This window comes from Oncorhynchus kisutch, linkage group LG5, assembly GCF_002021735.2.
Source record: "Oncorhynchus kisutch isolate 150728-3 linkage group LG5, Okis_V2, whole genome shotgun sequence".
Taxonomy (NCBI): Eukaryota; Metazoa; Chordata; class Actinopteri; order Salmoniformes; family Salmonidae; genus Oncorhynchus; species Oncorhynchus kisutch.
Genome location: NC_034178.2, coordinates 57,709,733 through 57,732,671, shown reverse-complemented (window position 1 = coordinate 57,732,671; position 22,939 = coordinate 57,709,733). Strand labels below are relative to the sequence as shown.

General features: G+C 44.0%; 1 protein-coding gene across 1 annotated transcript in view; it reads right to left on the bottom strand.

The window, feature by feature from the left end:
- Positions 1-9,649: 9,649 nt before the first annotated feature.
- Positions 9,650-22,939, bottom strand: part of LOC109891301 (plasma membrane calcium-transporting ATPase 4-like) — a 150,417-nt gene continuing 137,127 nt past the window's right edge. The window contains 1 exon segment of the mRNA XM_031825486.1: positions 9,650-17,745. Within this exon segment, the coding sequence (XP_031681346.1) occupies positions 17,741-17,745 (5 nt within the window). The 3' untranslated portion in view covers positions 9,650-17,740.

The following is a 22,939-nucleotide window of genomic DNA, read 5'->3' as shown; positions in this document are numbered from 1 at the left end:
ACATGGTTAGCAGATGTTATTGGTCACATACACATGGTTAGCAGATGTTATTGGTCACATACACATGGTTAGCAGATGTTATTGGTCACATACACATGGTTAGCAGATGTTATTGGTCACATACACATGGTTAGCAGATGTTATTGGTCACATACACATGGTTAGCAGATGTTATTGGTCACATACACATGGTTAGCAGATGTTTTCGGTCACATACACATGGTTAGCAGATGTTATTGGTCACATACACATGGTTAGCAGATGTTATTGGTCACATAACCATGGTTAGCAGATGTTATTGGTCACATACACATGGTTAGCAGATGTTATTGGTCACATACACATGGTTATCAGATGTTATTGGTCACATACACATGGTTAGCAGATGTTATTGGTCACATAACCATGGTTAGCAGATGTTATTGGTCACATACACATGGTTAGCAGATGTTATTGGTCACATACACATGGTTAGCAGATGTTATTGGTCACATAACCATGGTTAGCAGATGTTATTGGTCACATACACATGGTTAGCAGATGTTATTGGTCACATACACACGGTTAGCAGATGTTATTGGTCACATACACATGGTTAGCAGATGTTATTGGTCACATAACCATGGTTAGCAGATGTTATTGGTCACATACACATGGTTAGCAGATGTTATTGGTCACATACACATGGTTAGCAGATGTTATTGGTCACATACACATGGTTAGCAGATGTTATTGGTCACATACACATGGTTAGCAGATGTTATTGGTCACATACACATGGTTAGCAGATGTTATTGGTCACATAACCATGGTTAGCAGATGTTATTGGTCACATACACATGGTTAGCAGATGTTATTGGTCACATACACATGGTTAGCAGATGTTATTGGTCACATACACATGGTTAGCAGATGTTATTGGTCACATACACATGGTTAGCAGATGTTATTGGTCACATACACATGGTTAGCAGATGTTATTGCGAGTGTAGTGAAATGCAGCATTTACTGGGAATGCAGTATCCGCTAACGTGGAAATATTGCCTTTAAATTTCAATGGAGCTGTAACGCTGTACTTCGGCCATACGGATTAAATAGAGCCATTAAGGTTAGTTGGAGTTCCCTTTGGGTTAGTCAGCAAACCATGAGATGTGTATTCTTCTTCTTATCTTTCTGATGAGGCGATGGCAATACGTTTTGAGTTGCTGTTGATGTCAATATTCTCTCTCCTTCTCTCGCTCTAGAATTCACCCATCACCTGCCACCTCCACTATCCCAGCATCCTCAGTGATGTGAGCAGTTTAGGTGCTTGTGCGTCAAGCCATCCTGCTCTACACCTCTCTATGAAGCCAGCTACAGACCTCCCCTCCATATGGAACTCTCTGTCGCAGCTTCCATTTTCTGGTTCATCTGTGGATTAATTGTCAATGTCAAGAGGAAGGCTTTGCAATGATGCACTCCTGGGTCATAATTCAAGTATAAATTATCTATTATTTTTTATTACAATTGAAGTTATAATAATTTGTCCTTCTCCTTCTGTGTCCTCGAAGTATGTTTCCTACTGTATCGGCACAAATATAATTTTTCATATCTGCACTAATGTTTGTTTCTTCAAGGGCAACATTCAGGGGGCTAGTTGAAGGCCCGGTAAGAATCCATGGAACTCAGAGCAGGAAGCTTTGGTTGTTGAGTTATCTAGATAAATTCATGCTCTAGCGTAGTCTTGTGAGTTGTTGAGTTATCTAGATAAATTCATGCTCTAGCGTAGTCTTGTGAGTTGTTGAGTTATCTAGATAAAGCCGTGCTCTAGCCTAGTCTTGAGAGCACTGCCTCTAGTCTCACGTTCCAGACTCGGAATGCTGAGCGCCAGTCAGCCACCCTTCATGGAGTAGAGGCACTAAAACATTGGGGATAACATGTTAACGACCATCAGAGACAGGGGAGTCAGAGCAATCTGCTTTTCTGGCTCTCAGTTCCTGTGAAGTCATATTATAGAATGTAAGAGAGCTTTGGAGTAAATTAAGAATAATTTAAGAATGACTGAACTCATCATCAGCAGATAAGGAAAGCGTATTTTAATGAGACGACCATGCATTGTTGCACACAACACTAGGTGACATTTACATCTCTGACTGAACAGTACTTCTTCACAGAGATCTGATATCTGAAAAACATGCCAAATCTAGCAGGCTCCAAGCAGCTAGCCATGAAGAAGAGACATGGTAAATGTTACAGACTTTCAGTAGCCTAACATACTCATTGACATTCAAAGCAGTGACAAAGAATTAGAAATAGAGATGATTCTGAGCACCTTGACTATGTTGATTATCATTTCCATTCAAATAATGAGTGTATGAGATCTGGGATGCACTGGGGTAAGTAACTGTGGAAGTGTGCAGTGTAGTTAGGGAGTTGAGGGGTCTATGGATCACCCTTCAGAGAGTTCCATGAGGTGGGGGCCGAATAAGTTTCTCATAAGTCTCTCCACTGACCTCTTGTGCTTGTGGCTGGTCTCCCCAGACTGATAGCCAGCAGGGCGTGGGTTGAGAGCAGGGGAGAGGCCAGGGGGGTGTAGCCCGGGATGGGGTTGAGGTCGGGGGAGAGGCCAGGGGGGTGTAGCCCGGGATGGGGTTGAGATCAGGGGAGAGGCCAGGGGGGTGTAGCCCGGGATGGGGTTGAGGGCGGGGGAGAGGCCAGGGGGGTGTAGCCCGGGATGGGGTTGAGGTCGGGGGAGAGGCCAGGGGGGTGTAGCCCGGGATGGGGTTGAGGGCAGGGGAGAGGCCAGGGGGGTGTAGCCCGGGATGGTGTTGAGGGCGGGGGAGAGGCCAGGGGGGTGTAGCCCGGGATGGGGTTGAGGGCGGGGGAGAGGCCCGGGGTATAGCCCGGGATGGGGTTGAGGGTGGGGGAGAAGCCCGGGATGGGGTTGAGGGTGGGGGAGAGGCCCGGGGTGTAGCCCGGGATGGGGTTGAGGGCGGGGAGAGGCCCGGGGTGTAGCCCGGGATGGGGTTGAGGGTGGGGGAGAGGCCCGGGGTGTAGCCCGGGATGGGGTTGAGGGCGGGGGAGAGGCCCGGGGTGTAGCCCGGGATGGGGTTGAGGGCAGGGGAGAGGCCAGGAGGGTGTAGCCCGGGATGGGGTTGAGGGCGGCGGGGGACAGCAGGAAGGAGGAGCGGGTCTGGGCGGTGTGGAGCCCCTCTATGGCGCTGGACGACCAGATGAGTCTCTTCAGGTCTGCATGTTCCTGCCATGGCCATGCATCAGCTGGTGCTCTGTCATTGCTCGCCTGCTGGAGAGAAGAGAAGGGGACAGGGGAGGGGAGTGGTGGAAAGAAGAGGAGGGGTGGAGAGAAGAGGAGGGGACAGGGGAGTGGTGGAGAGAAGAGGAGGGGACAGGGGAGTGGTGGAGAGAAGAGGAGGGGACAGGGGAGTGGTGGAGAGAAGAGGAGGGGACAGGCGAGTGGTGGAGAGAAGAGGAGGGGACAGGGGAGGGGTGGAGAGAAGAGGAGGGGACAGGGGAGGGGTGGAGAGAAGAGGAGGGGACAGGGGAGGGGTGGAGAGAAGAGGAGGGGACAGGGGAGGGGTGGAGAGAAGAGGAGGGGACAGGGGAGGGGTGGAGAGAAGAGAAGGGGACAGGGGAGGGGTGGAGAGAAGAGAAGGGGACAGGGGAGGGGTGGAGAGACGAGAAGGGGACAGAGGAGGGGTGGAGATAAGTTAGTGGAAAGGAGAGGAGGGCAGGGTTAGAGGGAGGCAGAGATAGGAGGAGAGAAGAGAGGAATACAGTAATGTGTTCAGATAACAGTGTGATAGAAATATGATAAAGGAGATTAGACTTCGAGGAGAGAGCTGTAGGGTATAGTTTGCTAGCAACACATAACAGACTTCAGCAACCTTTAGTATGTTCAAAAGTTGTTAAAAATAAAGGAAGAAACCTTTAGAGCCCTCAAACTCAACTCTGGACCTCGACGCCGGTTCCACTGCATTTTTTGTTCCCCTGAAACACCAGATGGTTGCAATTCATTATCAGGTAGAACATAAAACCAGCAGGCCCCTGGCCTCGTAAGAGTTGAATACCTGTGCTTTAGAGCACATGTGTCAAACTCATTCTACAGAAGACTGAGTGTCTGCAGGTTTTCACTCCACCCTTGTACTTGATTGATTATTTAAAGTTGTTAATTAGTACTCCCCTCACCTGGTTGTCTAGGTCTTAATTGAAAGGAAAAACAAAAACCCGCAGACAGTCGGCCCTCCGTAGAATGTGTTTGATACCCCTGCTTTAGAGGAACCAGTCACGTACCTTTCATTCTCCTGACAGCGACTGACTGTGAGGACGATGAGAACCATGACAGCGACTGACTGTGAAGACGATGAGAACCACGACAGCGACCGACTGCAAAGGCTTTTGGGATACCAGCATTTTCTGCAGGGGTCAAACATTCACACACACAAAAAGAAATTATTCCTCAAAACTCACTTTGTTTTTCTTATCTGTATACCTATTGTGTCTCTGCATATTCTTTTGAAAACTAGCAAGCTACATTGCTGGTGTGCTGATGTTTATCCATCATTCAGGTATTAATCTGTTCATTATCAAACACACTCAGACAACACAAAAAAGGCACGATGACTTTTAGTAATTACACATTGGAGTCTCTGCCAGTACAGCCTAGAGTTTGTTTGCTTGCGTATCCCTTGTAGTACCCACAGTTTGGGAACCCCTTTTTTAATAGATAAAAGGATATCATGTAGATATACAGTACATGGCGATATCAGATCATGGTAAATAATGGTTGAATTGTAATGATAAAAAAACTTAACACATTTCAAATGACTTACCAAAGTAATTTATGTAGTTACTAAAATCACACAAATTCCTGACGCTAGGTTATTACAAACACCTGAAAATCAAGAACCTCTAGTCAGTGTCAAGGGCAATTCTAAATCCAGATCTCCAGTCAGTTTACCTGTAGGAAATGAGGTGTGAAGGTGTACTTACATAGTTCCTGATACAGTTATAGTCTTCCTCGATTCCTCAGACACTTACTGTATTAGCCCCTAGAGAAGGTGACACTAGCCTTTCATCCCCCTCCCTCCCTGACACACACACACTAGCTGACCTCACACATACACCCCTCGTTAATTAGGCTACAGTCACATAGACACACAACGTAACTGCTAAAGACAAAATGGCACTTTTTTTCCTTCCTCGAATCGTGAGACACAAATCATGCTCTGCCATTGATAATATATATGGGAAAAAATATATAGGGGAAAACGTATGATTGATCAGATTATTTGTGTCAGTATAATTGAATTCCTGTGATGCTCAGGACTTGGGGTTGGGATAGCTTCTGCAGGTTGAGGTACTGTCTACATTGTCTGGTTAATACACAGGTGCTGTAAGGAAATTTCATTTCCCAAGCGATTAGCATTATCCAACAATTTTTCTCAAAGAAACAATTTGAAAGAGCAATAAATGACAGCTGTGAATAGGGGTGCTTGTGTTATTCCATTGCACACTAAAATCAGACTTATTGAACGTGTTTGTGAAGCACAAGAATAAGGCTATTCAGTAACATCTTGATCCTTTGGGTATTTTCAGGAGCATTCGGATTCAACTTGAGTGTCAGTCATCAAACTGTAGCACAAGCATAAAGAAACAGAAGAGATGTGATTGGGTGGTTGTAGTGAGCAGGTTGAACTCCTCTATTAAGCATACCCACCTCTCCTCTAGTTAAGATGCCTTGGTCTTAGAGCGGGTGGCCTCAGATCGGGTGGTCCTCAGAGCTGTTCTGTTCTTCAGGCCTGACACGAACCCCCTCCTCCTAATGAACCTCCCACAGTAAAGTCTCCCGTTACCATGACACTAAGAGAGTTGCCGTTGGAAATGCAGTCGTCTTGACAACACTTTCCGGGCCAGGTTTCCCTAGGTGAGAAATGCAGCCTGCTGTTAAAGGTCTGTGGGTGTATAGCAGGGGTGGACAGAGATACAGAGAAAGAGAGAAAGGGATATAGACAGATGGAATAAGAGCAAGTGAGAGAATAAGAGCAAGTGAGAGAATAAGAGCAAGTGAGAGAGTGAGAGCGATAGAAAGATGCAGAATAAGAGAGAGAGAGAAAGAATTGGCAGTTACAGAATGCATTTATAGTGCTGGATTCTCTCATTGTTGAAGACATCTGACCAGCAACCAACTAGATAAAGACTAGTTGTAATCTCCTTCAGTACATGACTACAGTGCAGCGGTATCTGCAAAGTAATGCTACATACACAGAATTCAGCAAACTTAGGTTGATGCTTAGAATTTCAATGGTCACCATGTTGGCATGAAAAGTTCCAACACAATGACATTGTCACCAGCCTTGTATTTTCAGATCAGGGTGAGGAGACAAAGCCACTTTATTGAATTGCAGTTTATTGAATTGCAAACCTACTACGCTTCACTGAACAAGACAATATCTGTCACCACAGTTTCTTTTACCAATCAGAGACAATCATGGATTACAAAGGGAAAACCAGCCACGTCGCGGACACAGTCGTCTTGATCCCAGACCAGCTAAACATGTTCGCCTGCTTTGAGGATAACACAGTGCCACCGACGCAGCCTGCTCTCCTTCTCCGTGGCCGACGTGAGTAAGACATTTAAGCGTGTTAACCCCCACAGGCTGCTGGCCCAAACAGCATCCCTAACCGCATCCTCAGCATGCGCAGACCAGCTGGCTGGAGTGTTTACAGACATATTTAATCTCTCACTATCCCAGTCGGCTGCCCCCACTTGCTTCAAGATGTCCACCATTGTTCCTGTACCCAAGAAAGCAAAGGTAACTGAACTAAATGACTATCGCCCTGTAGCACTCACCTTTGTCATCATGAAGTGCTTTGAGAGACTAGGCAAGGATCATATCACCTCCACCTTACCTGACACCCTAGACCCATCTCAATTTGCATACCGCCCCAATAGATCCACAGACGATGCAATCGTCATTGCACTACACACTGCTCTATCCCATCTGGACAAGAGGAATACCTATGTAAGAATGCTGTTCATTGACTATAGCTCAGCCTTCAACACGATAGTACCCTCCAAGCTCATCATTAAGTTCGGGGCCCTGGGTCTGAACCCCGCCCTGTGCATCTGGGTCCTGGACTTCCTGACGTGCCGCCCCCCAGGTGGTGAAGGTAGGAAACAACACCTCCACTACGCTGATCTTCAACACAGGGGCCCCACAAGGGTATGTGCTCAGCCCCCTCCTGTGTTCCCTGTTCACCTTTCACTGCGTCATGGGTGATGGAATGAATCATCAAGTTTGAGGACGATAACAGTAGTAGGCCTGCTTACCAACAATGACGAGACAGTCTAAAGGGAGGAGGTGAGGGCCCTGGCGGAGTGGTGCCAGGAAAATAACCTCTTTCTCAACGTCAACAAAAAGAAGGAGCTGATTGTCAACTTCAGGAGATAGCAGAGGGTGCATGCCCTTATCCACTTCGACGGGACAGCAGTGGAGAAGGTGAAAATCTTCAAGTTCCTAGGAGTAGACATTTTTTTAAACCTTTATTTAACTAGGCAAGTCAGTTAAGAACAAATTCTTATTTTCAATGATGGCCTAGGAACAGTGGGTTAACTGCCTGTTCAGGGGCAGAATGACAGATTTGTACCTTGTCAGCTCAGGGATATGAACTTGCAACCTTTCGGTTACTAGTCCAACGCTCTAACCACTAGGCTACCCTGCCGCCCCATCACTGACAATCTGAAACGGTCCACCCACACAGTGCCTCTTCAACCTCAGGAGGCTGAAGAAATTTGGCTTGGCCCCTAAGACACTCACAAACTTTTACAGATGTACAGCTGAAAGCATCCTGTCAGGCTGCATCACCACCTGGTATCACAACTGTGCCGCTCGCTACTGCAGGGCTCTCCAGAGGGTGGTGCGGTCTGCCCAACGCATCACTTGGGACACACTGCCTACCCTCCAGGACACCTACAGCACCCGATGTCACAGGAAGGCCCAAAAGATCCTCAACGTCTTCCAACACCCAAGCCTTGGCCTGTTCAACCCGCTATCATCCAGAAGGCGAGGTCAGTACAGCTGCATCAAAGCTGGGACCGAGAGACTGAAAAGCAGCTTCCATCAATCAAATTTATTCAATCAATCAAATGTATTGATAAAGCCCTTCTTACATCAGCTGATGTCACAAAGTGCTGTACAGAAACCCAGCCTAAAACCCCAAACAGCAAGAAATGCAGGTGAAGACGCACGGTGGAAAAACTCCCTAGAAAGGCCAGAACCTAGGAAGAAACCTAGAGAGGAACCAAGCTATGAGGGGTGGCCAGTCCTCTTCTGACTGAGCCATCAGACTGTTAAATAGCCATCACTAGCCAGCTACCACCTGGTTACTCAACCCTGCACCTTAGAGGCTGCTACCCTATGTATATAGTCATGGAATCATTGTTTTACGAATTTCATATGTGTATACTGTATTCTACTGTATTTTAGTGAATGCCATTCCAACATTGCTCATCCTAATATGTATATATTTCTTAAATTCCATTATTTTACTTTAAGATTTGTGTGTATTGTTGTGAATTGTTAGATACTACTGCACTGCTAGGAACACAAGCATTTTGCTACACACGCAATAACATCTGCTAAATATGTCTACAGTATGTGACCAATACAATTAGATTTGAAACCATGAACTTTTTTTTAACACAAGTGTTTATTTTACTATGCCAATATGTCTTTGTTGTAAATGTTTTGGGGCCAAACTGTTGTCCAAATATCAGTTCAACTGATCAATGTGGCGAATGGATCTATAATTTCAAAAGTCCTTTTCAGCTACAAAACATGGTACAGTTCTTGTGGCTACAGTCGTTGACTCTATAGATATAGTAGGGAACTTGATGGATTGTACACTGACGTTACACTGCAGCCGATTGATGGCTGTAATACCAATGTTAGCCACATTTAAGCACTGTTGGACCACTTATTAAATCATAATGAAAGCCTTTCTGACCTTGACATAGAAATAAATGATATTTCCGACAATGAGAGAGATCCAAAATGAAAAGAGGTTGATGAACATGAAAAGAATAGACAAGGAGGATAAATAAATCTTTCTTACACTCTTGAGAGGCATCTCTATTCTTGGAAAATTGGGTTCATAGACCTCTTCCAAAATCAGAAGGCCTAAAAGGTTATCTGAATGACTTGCAGAGGAAGGATCATGTGATACTGTATCATAGACTTTATAAAAAATATATGTTCAGTGGAATAGTGGTTGAACACAGGATCAGTTGACTTGAATCACAAGACAACAAACCATCACACAAAGAATCACCCTGAAACAAATGTATTACAACGAACCATCACACAAAGAATCACCCTGAAACAAATGTATTACAACGAACCATCACACAAAGAATCACCCTGAAACAAATGTATTACAAGGAACCATCACACAAAGAATCACCTTGAAACAAATGTATTACAACGAACCATCACACAAAGAATCACTCTGAAACAAATGTATTACAAGGAACCATCACACAAAGAATCATCCTGAACCAAATGTATTACAACGAACCATCACACAAAGAATCACCCTGAAACAAATGTATTACAACGAACCATCACACAAAGAATCACCCTGAAACAAATGTATTTCAAATCCCAATGGCTTTATTTTATGTATATAGATTTGTATATATTTATATATATATATTTATAACAACTTTCTTGCTTGATTATCATTTTTTGTTCTGTTAAATTCAAACTACAGGACATAAAGACCAAGGCATTCAACATGATCATTATTACAACAGAGTAAAGAACAATTCAGGGTGCTTGCACATCGTGTACACACATACAGACATACATTATACACTTCTGTTTCTGTTAGTAGAAAGAAATCAAATATGGTAAACAACTGGATCCATTGAGACATAGACAAGCACACACAGACAGAGAAAGAGAGAGTGAGCGAGAGAAGGAGAGAGAGAGTGTGTTGAGGAGAATTGAGGAAATAAATCAACCATATTCTAATAGCAGAATTCTGTTGCATAGTTTGAAGCAAACAGGTCTGACATTTTGGCATGATAATGAATCTTATTTACTAAAGAGGAGATGGTGGGAAAGGACAGGGAATGAATGTGTGTGTTGTGTGTCTGTCAGGTGAGACACAAACTGAGGAGACGCTGCTCAAAGGCCCTTCTAGAAGGAAACAGAGAGTTACTGTACCCACAGAGAATGAGCCTCAATACAAACCCTCACATTTGCACATTTACTATTATGCGCACACACACACACACACTTAGCAATTTCAGCCAATTTAATTCCTCCCCTGATTTTGCTGTTGTTTCTTGCGTCAATCAAATCAACAGGCTTGCCCGTTTCAGTACCTCAGCTCTGTGGGGACACGACCATGAAACCAAAACTAAATTTCACATGTAACACCAAACCATTTTGAGTGCCTGTCAGAATTAGTCATGGTTGCATTAACATCGTTGCAGGTCAGGGCGTTGAAACAACATCTCACCTCGAGAGAAATGAGCAAAAAAATGTAAAAAGCTGTCAGTGTTAACACAGCTCAATTTAGCAAAACAAGACTGTGCTCTTTGAAAAATGTATACAATTATGTTCACACCAAGCCAACCAGAATGAGCGATGGATCTCCAGAATGACCTAGGGTCACTCCAACATGCTCAGATAAACCAATCAGCTGCCCTCATACCTCTCTTGCTGGCTTACTTCTGAATCTAAGCAGGGTTTGTCCTGGTCGGTCCCTGAATGGGAGACCAGATGCTGTTGGAGGGCCAGTAGGAGGAACTCTTTCCTCTGGTCTAAAAGAAATTGCCCTGTGTAGGGTAGTCTTTCGGATGGGATGTTAAACGGGGTCCTGATTCTCTGTGGTCACTGAAGATCCCATGGCACTTATCATAAGAGTAGGGGTGTTAACCCCGGTGTCCTGGCTATATTCCCAATCTGGCCCTCAAACCATCAGTCACCTAATCATCCCCAGCTTCCAATTGGCTCATTCATCCCCCTGTAACTATTCCCCAGGTTGTTGCTGTAAATGAGAATGTGATTTCAGTCACCTGATAAAATAAGGGTTAAATAAAAAATAAAAACAGAACTTCCTGGTTTCAACAACATGAAGCTATGAAGAAAGACACCAACCAAGTGCTTAAGCTGAGGCACACCTGTGATGTACATAGAGTCACAGTAACTGGTGATGTAAAGAGAAGGGAAACTCTCTTTTATATCTTCCTCCTCTAGATCAGCAGCAACCCATAAAGGAGACGAGACAAGCTAGACTGCTGTTGACAACAGCAGAATGTCGTTCTGTTTTACTGATATGGAATCGTTCTCTGATAGAAGAGCAAGTTGTCAATGTGTTTTTAATTAGACAAGAGACATGCGGCCTGTGAAACACTTCTCTACTCTCCCCCATAGCACTTGGTGACCACACACAGATGAGCCTTGTTAATCGAAGTGATTCAGGGCAGATGTAGGACTTTAGACATTGGGAATCTGCATGTGGCAACAAGACCCACAGAGACATACTGTACACACAGGTCTCACTGACAGAGCATAGCCTTATCCAGCCCTCGATAGAATGCAACTAGCGAGATCGAAAGAGTGGGAAAAAGAGGCGGAAAAACAGAGCCTTAAAGGGTCAACTAGAAGGAACTACCATAATGGATAGAACTGTTGAATAAACCAGTAAAGAATCTCACACATCTGAGATGCTGCTGCTAGAAGAGAGGTTGACTGCAGTTTGGCACAGCAGCAGACGAGCTCAGTCCTTGGATGGAGGGAGATGGAATGAGAGAGGGAGAGTAATGAGGAAATCAATTGATGTGATACATGTAAAATGATGACCTGAATAAAGAATGCCTACCTTGTTAAAGAGTAATTCCCCATGGCTTTGGCTGGATGATGGAATAAACAATGAACAGCATGGCATCATCATTACTTCTCAGTCGGTGCTGAAAGAGATTCAGCATGGGGCTAGTGATAAGGATTGTTCTTTCTAAATACCAAAAATTAAAAATAAACAATATTTGTGGTTAAATTACAAAGTGTGTTTGTTTTAAAAAATATATACATTTACTGTGTTACTATGGTGTTATATAGTTGATGTATGAAGCTTTTGTTGAGCTGGTTTTCACATCCGTCTGCTATGGTGAGATGGGGTAAAGTCAGATGGTAGACTGCGTGGTTGCTGTTAGTCCCTTATGAATGAACAATGACACAGTCAACAAGTACCTTAGTTAATATCCAGGTAGTAATCGTTCCACACTAGTGATGAAGTACTCAACAGGGACATGTTACAGTACCTACAGAGAAAGCACTTCAGTGAACTGATCTTTGTGAAATTGAATTGGAGTCCCATTCACACATCCACCCATCCATCCACCCCATTCATCCACCCACCCCATCCATCCTCCACCCCACCCCACCCCATCTCTCCTCCATTCCATCCTATATTTTCAAGGCAGCATCCTCTCAGTGTGTTTCACTGGGACAGCAACTCAGTCAAAATGTGGGAGTTTTGTTTTGGAAGCAGTTAAACATTTGGGATGTCTCATTCCATACTTAAACATGCAGAACATTGAACAGCTAGCTTTTTTACAAATGGCAATTTTTTTTAATTCTCTAGTACAGCGTGGTTTAGGCTACACAGAACACGAAAGTACCAATCCTACCAGGTTGGACATATTGCTTTAAACCACCAAGTTGTTTATACGTCATGCATGCCACACAGATGATATTATGTTTATACAAAAATAACACCAGTGTCTATTACGGTGTATCATATCAATTACAGAACGTTATTTTTCTGTCTTTTCGCAATTAGATGCAATTGAAAATGTATTAAAACACAAGAACTGGTTCGGGTAAACATCGGCCTATGTAAAATAAAGGGGTTATGACTTTCAAATGTGATATTCCAGTTTTCAAACCTTTTTTTATTTACAACTGCGGAGAAGCTGCCCCAGAAGAAATCCCCCAAACCCAATGAAAAGAAAGCTATCTAAGAAAGACAACGCTTTAGAGAAGCAATGCAGTCCTTTACAGTCAACAGTTATTGCCCAATGCCTTAGCATGTTTAATTTTGTCATACATGAGTCATAATTGAAACATGTGCAATAAGAGGAAAGGTCTTACAGATTGGTCAGAAGCAGCAATGGGCTTGTCCAACAGAGAAACCAAACTGTGCCAGGACTGTCTGGCTGTTCTTTAGTTCGCCATCCACCTCAGACATACAGACCTGTTGGTCTGCTTCTGTAGTACAGTCGTGCCAAGGTTAATAACAAAACAGCAAACAAACAAAAAGATTGGGGTGTTTCTAGCGGATGGAGTATCTGTTCACCTACGGAATGGAAGGGCAACCAGTTCAATAAGAGATCAACAACAGCACAACCATGGCAATAGAAGAAGGACAATCTTAGCGACGCTTCAAGTTCTCTGTCCACATTTACATGCAACAACATTTGCTATTTTGGGGAGATGGAAAGTATGGAAATACATTCACCTGACAATAATAGTTTAAAACAATCTGGGCAAAAAGAAAAAGAAAGTATAAAAAAAACAGCGATTGTAAAAAACAAGACTTTGGCTGAACATTCTTAAAGCTATGCTGGGTGATCACTGACTGACTGACCCCTTTTCATTACCTAGAGTTCAAAGTTCAAAATCATCCCATGGCAATATTTACACAGTGTATTCAATGTAGAAGTGCAGTCTTCCAAATATATTATCTAAGAAGAAAATAAAGATTTACCATTGAAAACGAGTCCCCAAAATGTGTCCCGAAAATGAGTCTCTGTCTAACATACTGACCAAACTGTCCGCTTGTGTGTTGGAAAATAAATGTCCACATACATGTTATTCAATCATTTAATCCAAACTGCTCATGCGCATCAACGGCCGTCTGCATAGCCAGGCACTAAAATAGAACTTGGTTCTATTTTAGACGCTTAATGCGCTGTAAGTCCCGCCTTACCATCTACTCATTGGTTTTTACAAGCATATAACCACGTGAGTGATTGAAAGATGAACAAGGTCCACACAGCCATATAAAATCCACATAAGAAAGATGAACAAGGAAAGATCAACAACAAAAAAAACTAAATAGCAACCCAATGTTTATCTCCCAGACAAATTAGCTAGCAACAGCAAATGTTTCATGTGTGTTTCGACCTGCCCCCAAATGAATATATGAATTAAAAGTTGGTTTTGGAATGTTAACCTACGTGTCATGAACGTGTCTGGTAGGGATAGACATGAACGTGTCTGGTAGGGATAGACATGAACGTGTCTGGTAGGGATAGACATGAACGTGTCTGGTAGGGATAGACATGAACGTGTCTGGTAGGGATAGACATGAACGTGTCTGGTAGGGATAGACATGAACGTGTCTGGTAGGGATAGACATGAACGTGTCTGGTAGGGATAGACAAAATCAATATGTGTAGAGCCGGTTTGGTCAGCATGTAACGGACACCACAGCAAAAGCATCTTGTTTCTGTTTACGGACACAAACAGGAAGAGGCAGTGATGTCACTACCGGTTTAACAGTTCTACTCTAAACGGTTTCCTAAATCATTAGAATAAAAAAGGTTAACGATTGATTTGGATGAAATCGAAATTCACGCCCTCTTTTCGACAAGTCGACTAAAGTCACTACCCAGTTGTCTAAGTGCACCGATCCTCTCAAAAAATAAATGAAACTCGCAGTCATATTAGTCTGAAAGAACAGACCCCATGTAATAAATATATGTATATAGAGATTAAAAATCATATATACTCCAAATTAATTTAACATTACTTCAATGTTCGGTTTACTACCATGTTCTATTTGACTCGCTTTCATTGGGACCTCATTTGATTTAAGTTACTGAGAGAAATAGCAGAATTTAAGCTACTGTCTCTTTAAGACTGTATATAGTGAAGGGAAAGAGGTGGTAAGGCCTGATTGCTGAAAGAGTATGTCCAATCGCATGGCCTACAGTGAGTAAACAGTTTATTTTAGCTTCCTTAGCCCCAGCATCGGACAACCAATCATGGTTTACAAATGTGGCATAAATATACTGTATATAGAAACATATTCTGCTGTTGATTCATCTCATTAATGGACTGTCACCAAAACACTTCAGCCTATACATATATATTCCAAAATATTAAAAAATACTAAATATAAAAATACAGAAGAATTGTAAAAAATGAACAAAACATTTAGTTTATATGAAAATCATGCAAGAAAGCTTCCCAATAATGATGCACTAAGCAAGGAGACCAGCCAGAAGAGGGAGGCGCAGCGCGAGCAGGCTTACGGCAGCAGGCTTACGGCAGCAGGCAGACTATGTTCTGTAAACATCGTTGTAGTCCATGACACATGTATCGGCAGTGACACGTTGTTTTGCATCCATCAATTTTAGGGTCAGAGTGGAATAGAAATGAAACCTCAATAACGATGGGGTACAAAACAACAACAACCTATAAAATATGGCTCTGAGTAAGTAGAAAAGGTGTATCATCAGAGGGTTCTATCGAAGTAAGTAACCTAGATATGAAAATAAGGTTGAAAATATGGCAGTAGTACATCGATAGCACATATCCTGTTGAGGGCGTCACACTCTCTGTCACAGAGTTGGTGGTCGGAGTGGGAGCCAAGTTTAAACTCTCTGTACCATCATTTAAAACAACGACATGCACCACTGAATACAGGAGCTCTCATGTATCAACATCTCTGGTTGTATCGGGGTTTTTTTCTGGTTAGAGTATTCCTCTTCTTGTTAGGCCATTATCTGTGGTTGGTGGGTTGGTTGGTAGGTGAGTTGACCCTAGAGGACATGTGGAGATGTGTTGTGTCCCTATGCTAGCAGGCCAGCCTCTAATGGTTGCACCTCCCAGAGGCATTGTGGGAGAGATCGATAGTCCTTTGTCACTCTGAAGCAGACACAGTGACACTCGATAACGATACACACAGTCAAGCTGTAGCTAACAGGAACAAGCCCAACGCCCTTTCGTCAACAGTGAAAAAAGAGTTGTACATTTGCCTTGGTAAGGTACAGATCAGAATGTATTCATGTTTAGTTTTTTTATGTGTGGAAAAAAGGAGTGACAGACTAAAGAAATAACAACTTCCCATTTCTGTCTATACACAGGAAAAGGTAGGTTCTAACCCCGGCAAATAATGACTCCCAAAACCATCTCTAAATTCCCATTATATTTAACACGGCTGAAACATGAATCAAATACGTTATGCATACGAGAGAGGGAGACACGGACGTTCTTATTCTTCCTCCATATTGAGGCAGTATCGTAAGCTGTCAACTTCCTCTCAACGGGCTAGGGAAAACCATAACCCTGATTGGATGAGATCATCAGATGAGGGAGATGCCCCTCCCTTTTTTCCACATGGTCTTGCTATGATCCCACTCCACAGAGAGGGGGTTCCCTCTGGCTCTAGCCTGCTGCTAGCTTTTCTTTCAATGTGTTGTTTTAAGATAGTTCACTTTTCTGTTAATATAGACTAGCATCCTTTGTACTTTCCTTTCATAAAAACAGGAGAAATCATAATAAAATCATGTCAAATGGACCCAGAAGAACCAAACTAAAGTGAGAGATGTTTAGACGGTTGAACCTTCATCATTGAAAATATGTAGTTTATCAGAATGAATGAAGACATGGGTTCCTGGGTTGAACTGCATAACCCATTAGTACATCATGCTTCAAAACAGTACCAATGCATACACACAGTACAGTTAAAACACAGGTTGAGAGATGGAGTGGCAAAACTTAGTAGCTGAAAACTGTTAAATCACATGGCCCATGTTCATCTGATCATCAAATCTGCTTGGAGCTGTGTTGAAGAGCCTATAAAGCATATATACTGTATGTACACATAGATATACTCTAAAAGTGCTGTGTCAGTTAGTGTATGCAGGGTGTAATAAGCACGTACAAAAGGATAAACATGTTGTGTTTCAGTTCTGGGCTATCTGAGGTTAAAATAAAACAATGAAATGTTACAGGACAAAAAAAAAGATATTAAAACTCCAAAGATGGACAGTAGGACAGGCTACAGCCTTTGACAGAGCAGATTGGTGGACCCCACATGGCCCCTCCCACCCATGAGTTTGGGGCGCGATGTGATTTGATGGTCTACATGTCACTCTGCTGTACATACTTAAAGGGCATACACACCACATTCAGTGCCAGCCCATGGGAATGGCAAAGTGGGTGGGTGGGGCAGGTGAGAGGTAGGTGTAGGGTTCAGGAAGTGGAGGGAAGAGGAGGCGGAGGAAGAGGAGTAGGTGAAGAGGGGTAGGTGAAGAGGGGGAGACGCTGGGACCCCTTGCCTGCTCTGGGTGTACCCTCTGTGGGATGAGGGGCGCACCGCTTGTCCTCTTAGTGGTGGAAGAGAGGAAGTGCAGGAGGGTAACCAGCCGGCCGACAGGGGGAGATGGACAGAGCACAACGGAAGAGAGGAGAAGAGAGGAGGTGATCAGCAGGAGGCCTCGTGGCTGACGTCTGGAGCTTCTGCCCCTCCAGAGAAGGATCTGGGCATGAGCTGGAGCACCACCTCATCACTGCTGCTCTCATCGATGTCAGGGATCCGCGCCTCTTCCTCAGACAGGGGAACAAACTCAGGGTGGGCCATGAAGTTATGGATGGAATTTTTTGATTCTCGGTTCTCTAGCCCCGGGTAAAGAGAGCTACGGAACGCATTCACCACCTTAATCTGTTAGAGAGAGAAAGGTGGGGGCAGGGGGGATAGAGAGATTGAGGGATGGAGAAAGAGGGGCAGTACAGAGAGAGAGAGAAAGGTGGGGGCAGGGGGGATAGAGAGATTGAGGGATGGAGAAAGAGGGGCAGTACAGAGAGAGAGAGAAATAAAAATACCAGTTAGTATGAGGGTCCTGGCTCAGTCTTCCTGTGTTCATGGTGATGGCAGGAGGCAGGCAAGCAGGCAGGCAGGGATTATGGGTAATCTGCTAGGGGGTACAAAGGGTGGTCAGTGAGAGTTGAGAAGTGAAGTATTCTGGGATGGCAGTCTTGATCACTTGCCTGATTCATCAAACCAAACAGCAGGCAAAAGGAAGGCACACAGGAGCCACAAAACCCCCAAATCAAAAACACACAGTCAACTACAACATACAGTATGACACATGAGGGCGAGTGGAAAATACATGAGCACTGCAAAACAAATACACAAAAAAGCATTAACACTAAAATACAGTACAATATGTAAACAAACTGTGAAAATAAATACCAACATATGAGGTGGGAACACATGATAATGACGGTGTACGGATATTGAGCAAGCAACGGTACAAAAACCACACAGCTACTTAAATACTACAGCAGCCCCCCCCCCCCAAACACACTGACACAAAGTACATCATGCTATCTGAGGCAACAAGCTGCAGGTTCTAATCACCAGCCTACAGTACAGCTAGCTGGCAGCATCTCAATGTTCTATAATGAAGACGGATGGAGGGTTGGATGTTGTCTGTTGGGCTGTTTGGTTGGCGACCAAAGATGAGTCCAGTTCGGGGATATTTTGTAGGAAAGGCAGGAGTGTGGAAAGGGACAGAGGATGAGAAGAGAGGCAGGAAGGCAGAGGGAGGAAGATAAGAACTATAAAGTGGTGAAGAGGGAAAAGGATGAACGGTTGATGCTGCAATAAAACTAACATGCACTTCATACATGTACAGTAGACACACACTTTCTCACTCACAAACACACACCCTCTCACTCACAAACACACCCGCTCACTCACTCACACCCCCCCACACACACACACACACACTTCTAAAGCTGATGGTACTCAACACTTTCTACAATTCAGAAAAAAGGAATGTGAACTCCACCACAACATGAGTGGAAATGATTTTCTCTCTAACTACTTGTCTGTATCTAACCTCCCACCTCACCATCTACTAAACTACAGACTGATGCATCATGTTAGACCAACACAGCTACTCTGATGAATGTGTAGGACATTTACAGCCCAGGCCTGTCAGCCAGGCAGGCAGGGGTAGGACACAGTGTGTGTGTGATGTGTCAGCCAGGCAGGCAGGGGTAGGACACAGTGTGTGTGTGGTGTGTCAGTCAGGCAGGCAGGGGTAGGACACAGTGTGTGTGTGGTGTGTCAGCCAGGCAGGCAGGGGTAGGACACAGTGTGTGTGTGGTGTGTCAGCCAGGCAGGCAGGGGTAGGAAACAGTGTGTGTGTGGTGTGTCAGCCAGGCAGGCAGGGGTAGGACACAGTGTGTGTGTGGTGTGTCAGCCAGGCAGGCAGGGGTAGGACACAGTGTGTGTGTGGTGTGTCAGCCAGGCAGGCAGGGGTAGGACACAGTGTGTGTGTGGTGTGTCAGCCAGGCAGGCAGGGGTAGGACACAGTGTGTGTGTGGTGTGTCAGCCAGGCAGGCAGGGGTAGGACACAGTGTGTGTGTGGTGTGTCAGCCAGGCAGGCAGGGGTAGTTAAGAGGAGCTGACAGACATTCTGTTACAGGCCTGTGAGGAGAACACAGAGTGTCACAGAGTGAGAGAGAGATGACTGTGCAGACACCCATACATCAGAGGTGTGAAAATGAGCACTGCTGGCTGGCAGAGGGACTCTGTTTGTTTATTTATTTTTATGTCACCTTTATTTAACCAGGTGGGCAAGTTGAGAACAAGTTCTCATTTACAACTGCGACCTGGCCAAGATAAAGCAAAGCAGTTCGACACATACAACAACACAGAGTTACACATGGAGTAAAACAAACATACAGTCAATAATACAGTAGAAACAAGTCTATATACGATGTGAGCAAATGAGGTGAGATAAGGGAGGTCAAGGCAAAAAATGGTGGCCATGGTGGCAAAGTAAATACAATATAGCAAGTAAAACACTGGAATGGTAGATTTGTAGTGGAAGAAAGTGCAAAGTAGAGATAGAAATAATGGGGTGCAAAGGAGCAAAATAAATAAATAAATAAATACAATAAATACAGTAGGGGGAGAGGTAGTTGTTTGGGCTAAATTATAGATGGGCTATGTACAGGTGCAGTAATCTGTGAGCTGCTCTGACAGCTGGTGCTTAAAGCTAGTGAGGGAGATAAGTGTTTCCAGTTTCAGAGATGTTTGTGAGTGTGTGTTTGTGTGAGAGAGTGAGTGTGTGAGAGAGTGAGTAAGTGAGAGAGTGAGTAAGTGAGAGAGTGAGTAAGTGAGAGAGTGAGTAAGTGAGAGAGTGAGTAACTGAGAGAGTGAGTAACAGAGAGAGTGAGTAACAGAGAGAGAGTAACTGAGAGAGTGAGTAACTGAGAGAGTGAGTAACAGAGAGTGAGTAAGTGAGAGAGTGAGTAAGTGAGAGAGTGAGAAATTGAGAGAGTGAGAAACTGAGAGAGTGAGTAACTGAGAGAGTGAGTAACTGAGAGAGTGAGTAACTGAGAGAGTGAGTAACTGAGAGAGTGAGTAACTGAGAGAGTGAGTAACTGAGAGAGTGAGTAACTGAGAGAGTGAGTAACTGAGAGAGTGAGTAACTGAGAGAGTGAGTAACTGAGAGAGTGAGTAACTGAGAGAGTGAGTAACCGAGAGAGTGAGTAACTGAGAGAGTGAGTAACTGATAGAGTGAGTAACTGAGAGAATGAGTAACTGAGAGAGTGAGTAACTGAGAGAGTGAGAAACTGAGAGAGTGAGTAACTGAGAGAGTGAGAAACTGAGAGAGTGAGTAACTGAGAGAGTGAGTAAGTGAGAGAGTGAGTAAGTGAGAGAGTGAGTAACAGAGAGTGAGTAACAGAGAGTGAGTAACTGAGAGAGTGAGTAACTGAGAGAGTGAGTAAGTGAGAGAGTGAGTAACAGAGAGTGAGTAACTGAGAGAGTGAGTAACTGAGAGAGTGAGTAAGTGAGAGGACCAACAAAAATGGAAAAGGGTCAAATCCAACCATTTACATTTCCACAGTGTTATTTGGCTTGATGATGCTTATTATGAAGAGAAATTAGATCAATTTTGGTGGGCTGTATGTAGCCTATCCAATCAGCATCCATCCTCTGTGTTTATACTTCTTATTCCAGGCAGGCTTCTCTGGCCGTGTGTGTGTGTGTGCGTGTGTGTGTGTGTTTGAGAGAGCATTGTGATGTCAAACGAAAGCATTTCCATGCCAGGAGGAAACACACACACCCACCCACACACACACCCACACACTCACACCCACACACACCCACACACACAACTACTGGTCCGATTCACTCCTTTGGTCTGTTGTTACCCTGTAGTCAGAATGGCGATAGTCCTGAGAGGAGAAGAGAGAGACACAGAGGAGAGGAAAGACAGACAGATGATTGGGATAGGATGGAAATATACAGCAGAGAGAGAAGCAACAAAGGTTCTGAGCGAGAGATAAAGGAGTGAAACATGGAGAACAGTATGAGAGAAAACAGCAGAGCTGTGGACTCGAGTCACAAATATGATGACTTGCAACCCGACTAACACCAATGACTCGTGACTTGACTTGGACTTGAGCCTTTTGACTCGTACTAACCTGACACCCTCTCCAAGCCCAAATATGAAAAATGATGCTATTAAAGTGTGCAGCGCATCAACTCTTCTTTTAATGGATTACAGTTTGAATCGGACAGCAGCCAATCAAATTGTGCCAGCAGAGGAAAAGTTGTGCGTGGCAGTGCAGAGGAATGTCGGTGGGTGAATTCAGTCGGAGCCCTTGGAAAGATGATACACCAAATGATTATTGTCGGATATAAAGACGACGCTGTAGTCAATAAAAAACGGATTGCAACTTGCAGAACATGCGGGAAGAAAATGACAGACGGAGGCGCAACAACTTCCAACGCCTTCCAAAGTCGTGGCTAATATAGCTTTGCATGTGTAGCATGTAGGCTAATGTAACATTAAGTCAACGAGCCTCCACACAGTCAGTCAGTGCGGGAACGTGATCATTGCACCCAAGATTGAGCTACAACTGGCTCGGCAGTTGGTAGCCTAAATCCTGCCTGATGTTACTGATGTTCCTAAAACCACTGACATACGTGAGCCTACTGTAACCACACACACAGAGTGAGTACAGAGTGTGTGAAAGAGAAGGTTTGGCAATTGTGTACAAGCCAACATCACCCGATTGCGCCCCATAACGGATTTTTTTCTCATGGCTACCCATGTATTTCCATAGAAATATAATGTCTATTTGGAAAGTAATAAATATATATATATATATATATATATATATTAAAGCATTCATGATTTGCGTAAATGTAATATACTAACTCTTACTCTTGTTAAAAATATGAAATGGTATTACATTTGGTGAAGAGCACATGATGACTTGTTTAGGACTTGAGACTTGACTCGGACTTGCCTGTCTTGACTTGGGACTTGACTTGGGACTTGAGTGCTAAGACTTGAAACTTACTTGTGACTTGTAAAACAATGACTTGGTCCCACCTCTGGTAAACAGAGAGTGAAAGATGGAAAGAAGAAAGAGGTAAAGGGTGGGAATCAGGGCCTGCAGCTGTTGGATCAGAAACAGGGAGCGAAAGGAGGAAAGGTCATGGGTGAAAAAAAAGAGGTGATCACGTTAAACGACCACATTCTCTAACTGTGCGCATATACTGGGTATAGGGGTAAGAGGTTAAAGGTGACATCTCAACAAAACTGTTTTAGTCCTTAAGCTATTTTAAGTCCACTTTGTACCATGTTTGTGCTGATACAATGTTGTGTTGCTTCCATGCTGATTCGTCATATGTTGCTTCCATGCTGTGTTGCTTTCATAACTCTCTCTTTATGCAGTGTTGGGGTGTCTCTTGTCGTGATGTGTGTGTTGTCCTATATATTTATTTTCAATCCCATCCCTTCCTCGCAGGAGGTCTTTTGTCTCTTGTCATCCCTTCCTCGCAGGAGGCCTTTTGTCTCTTGGCATCCCTTCCTCGCAGGAGG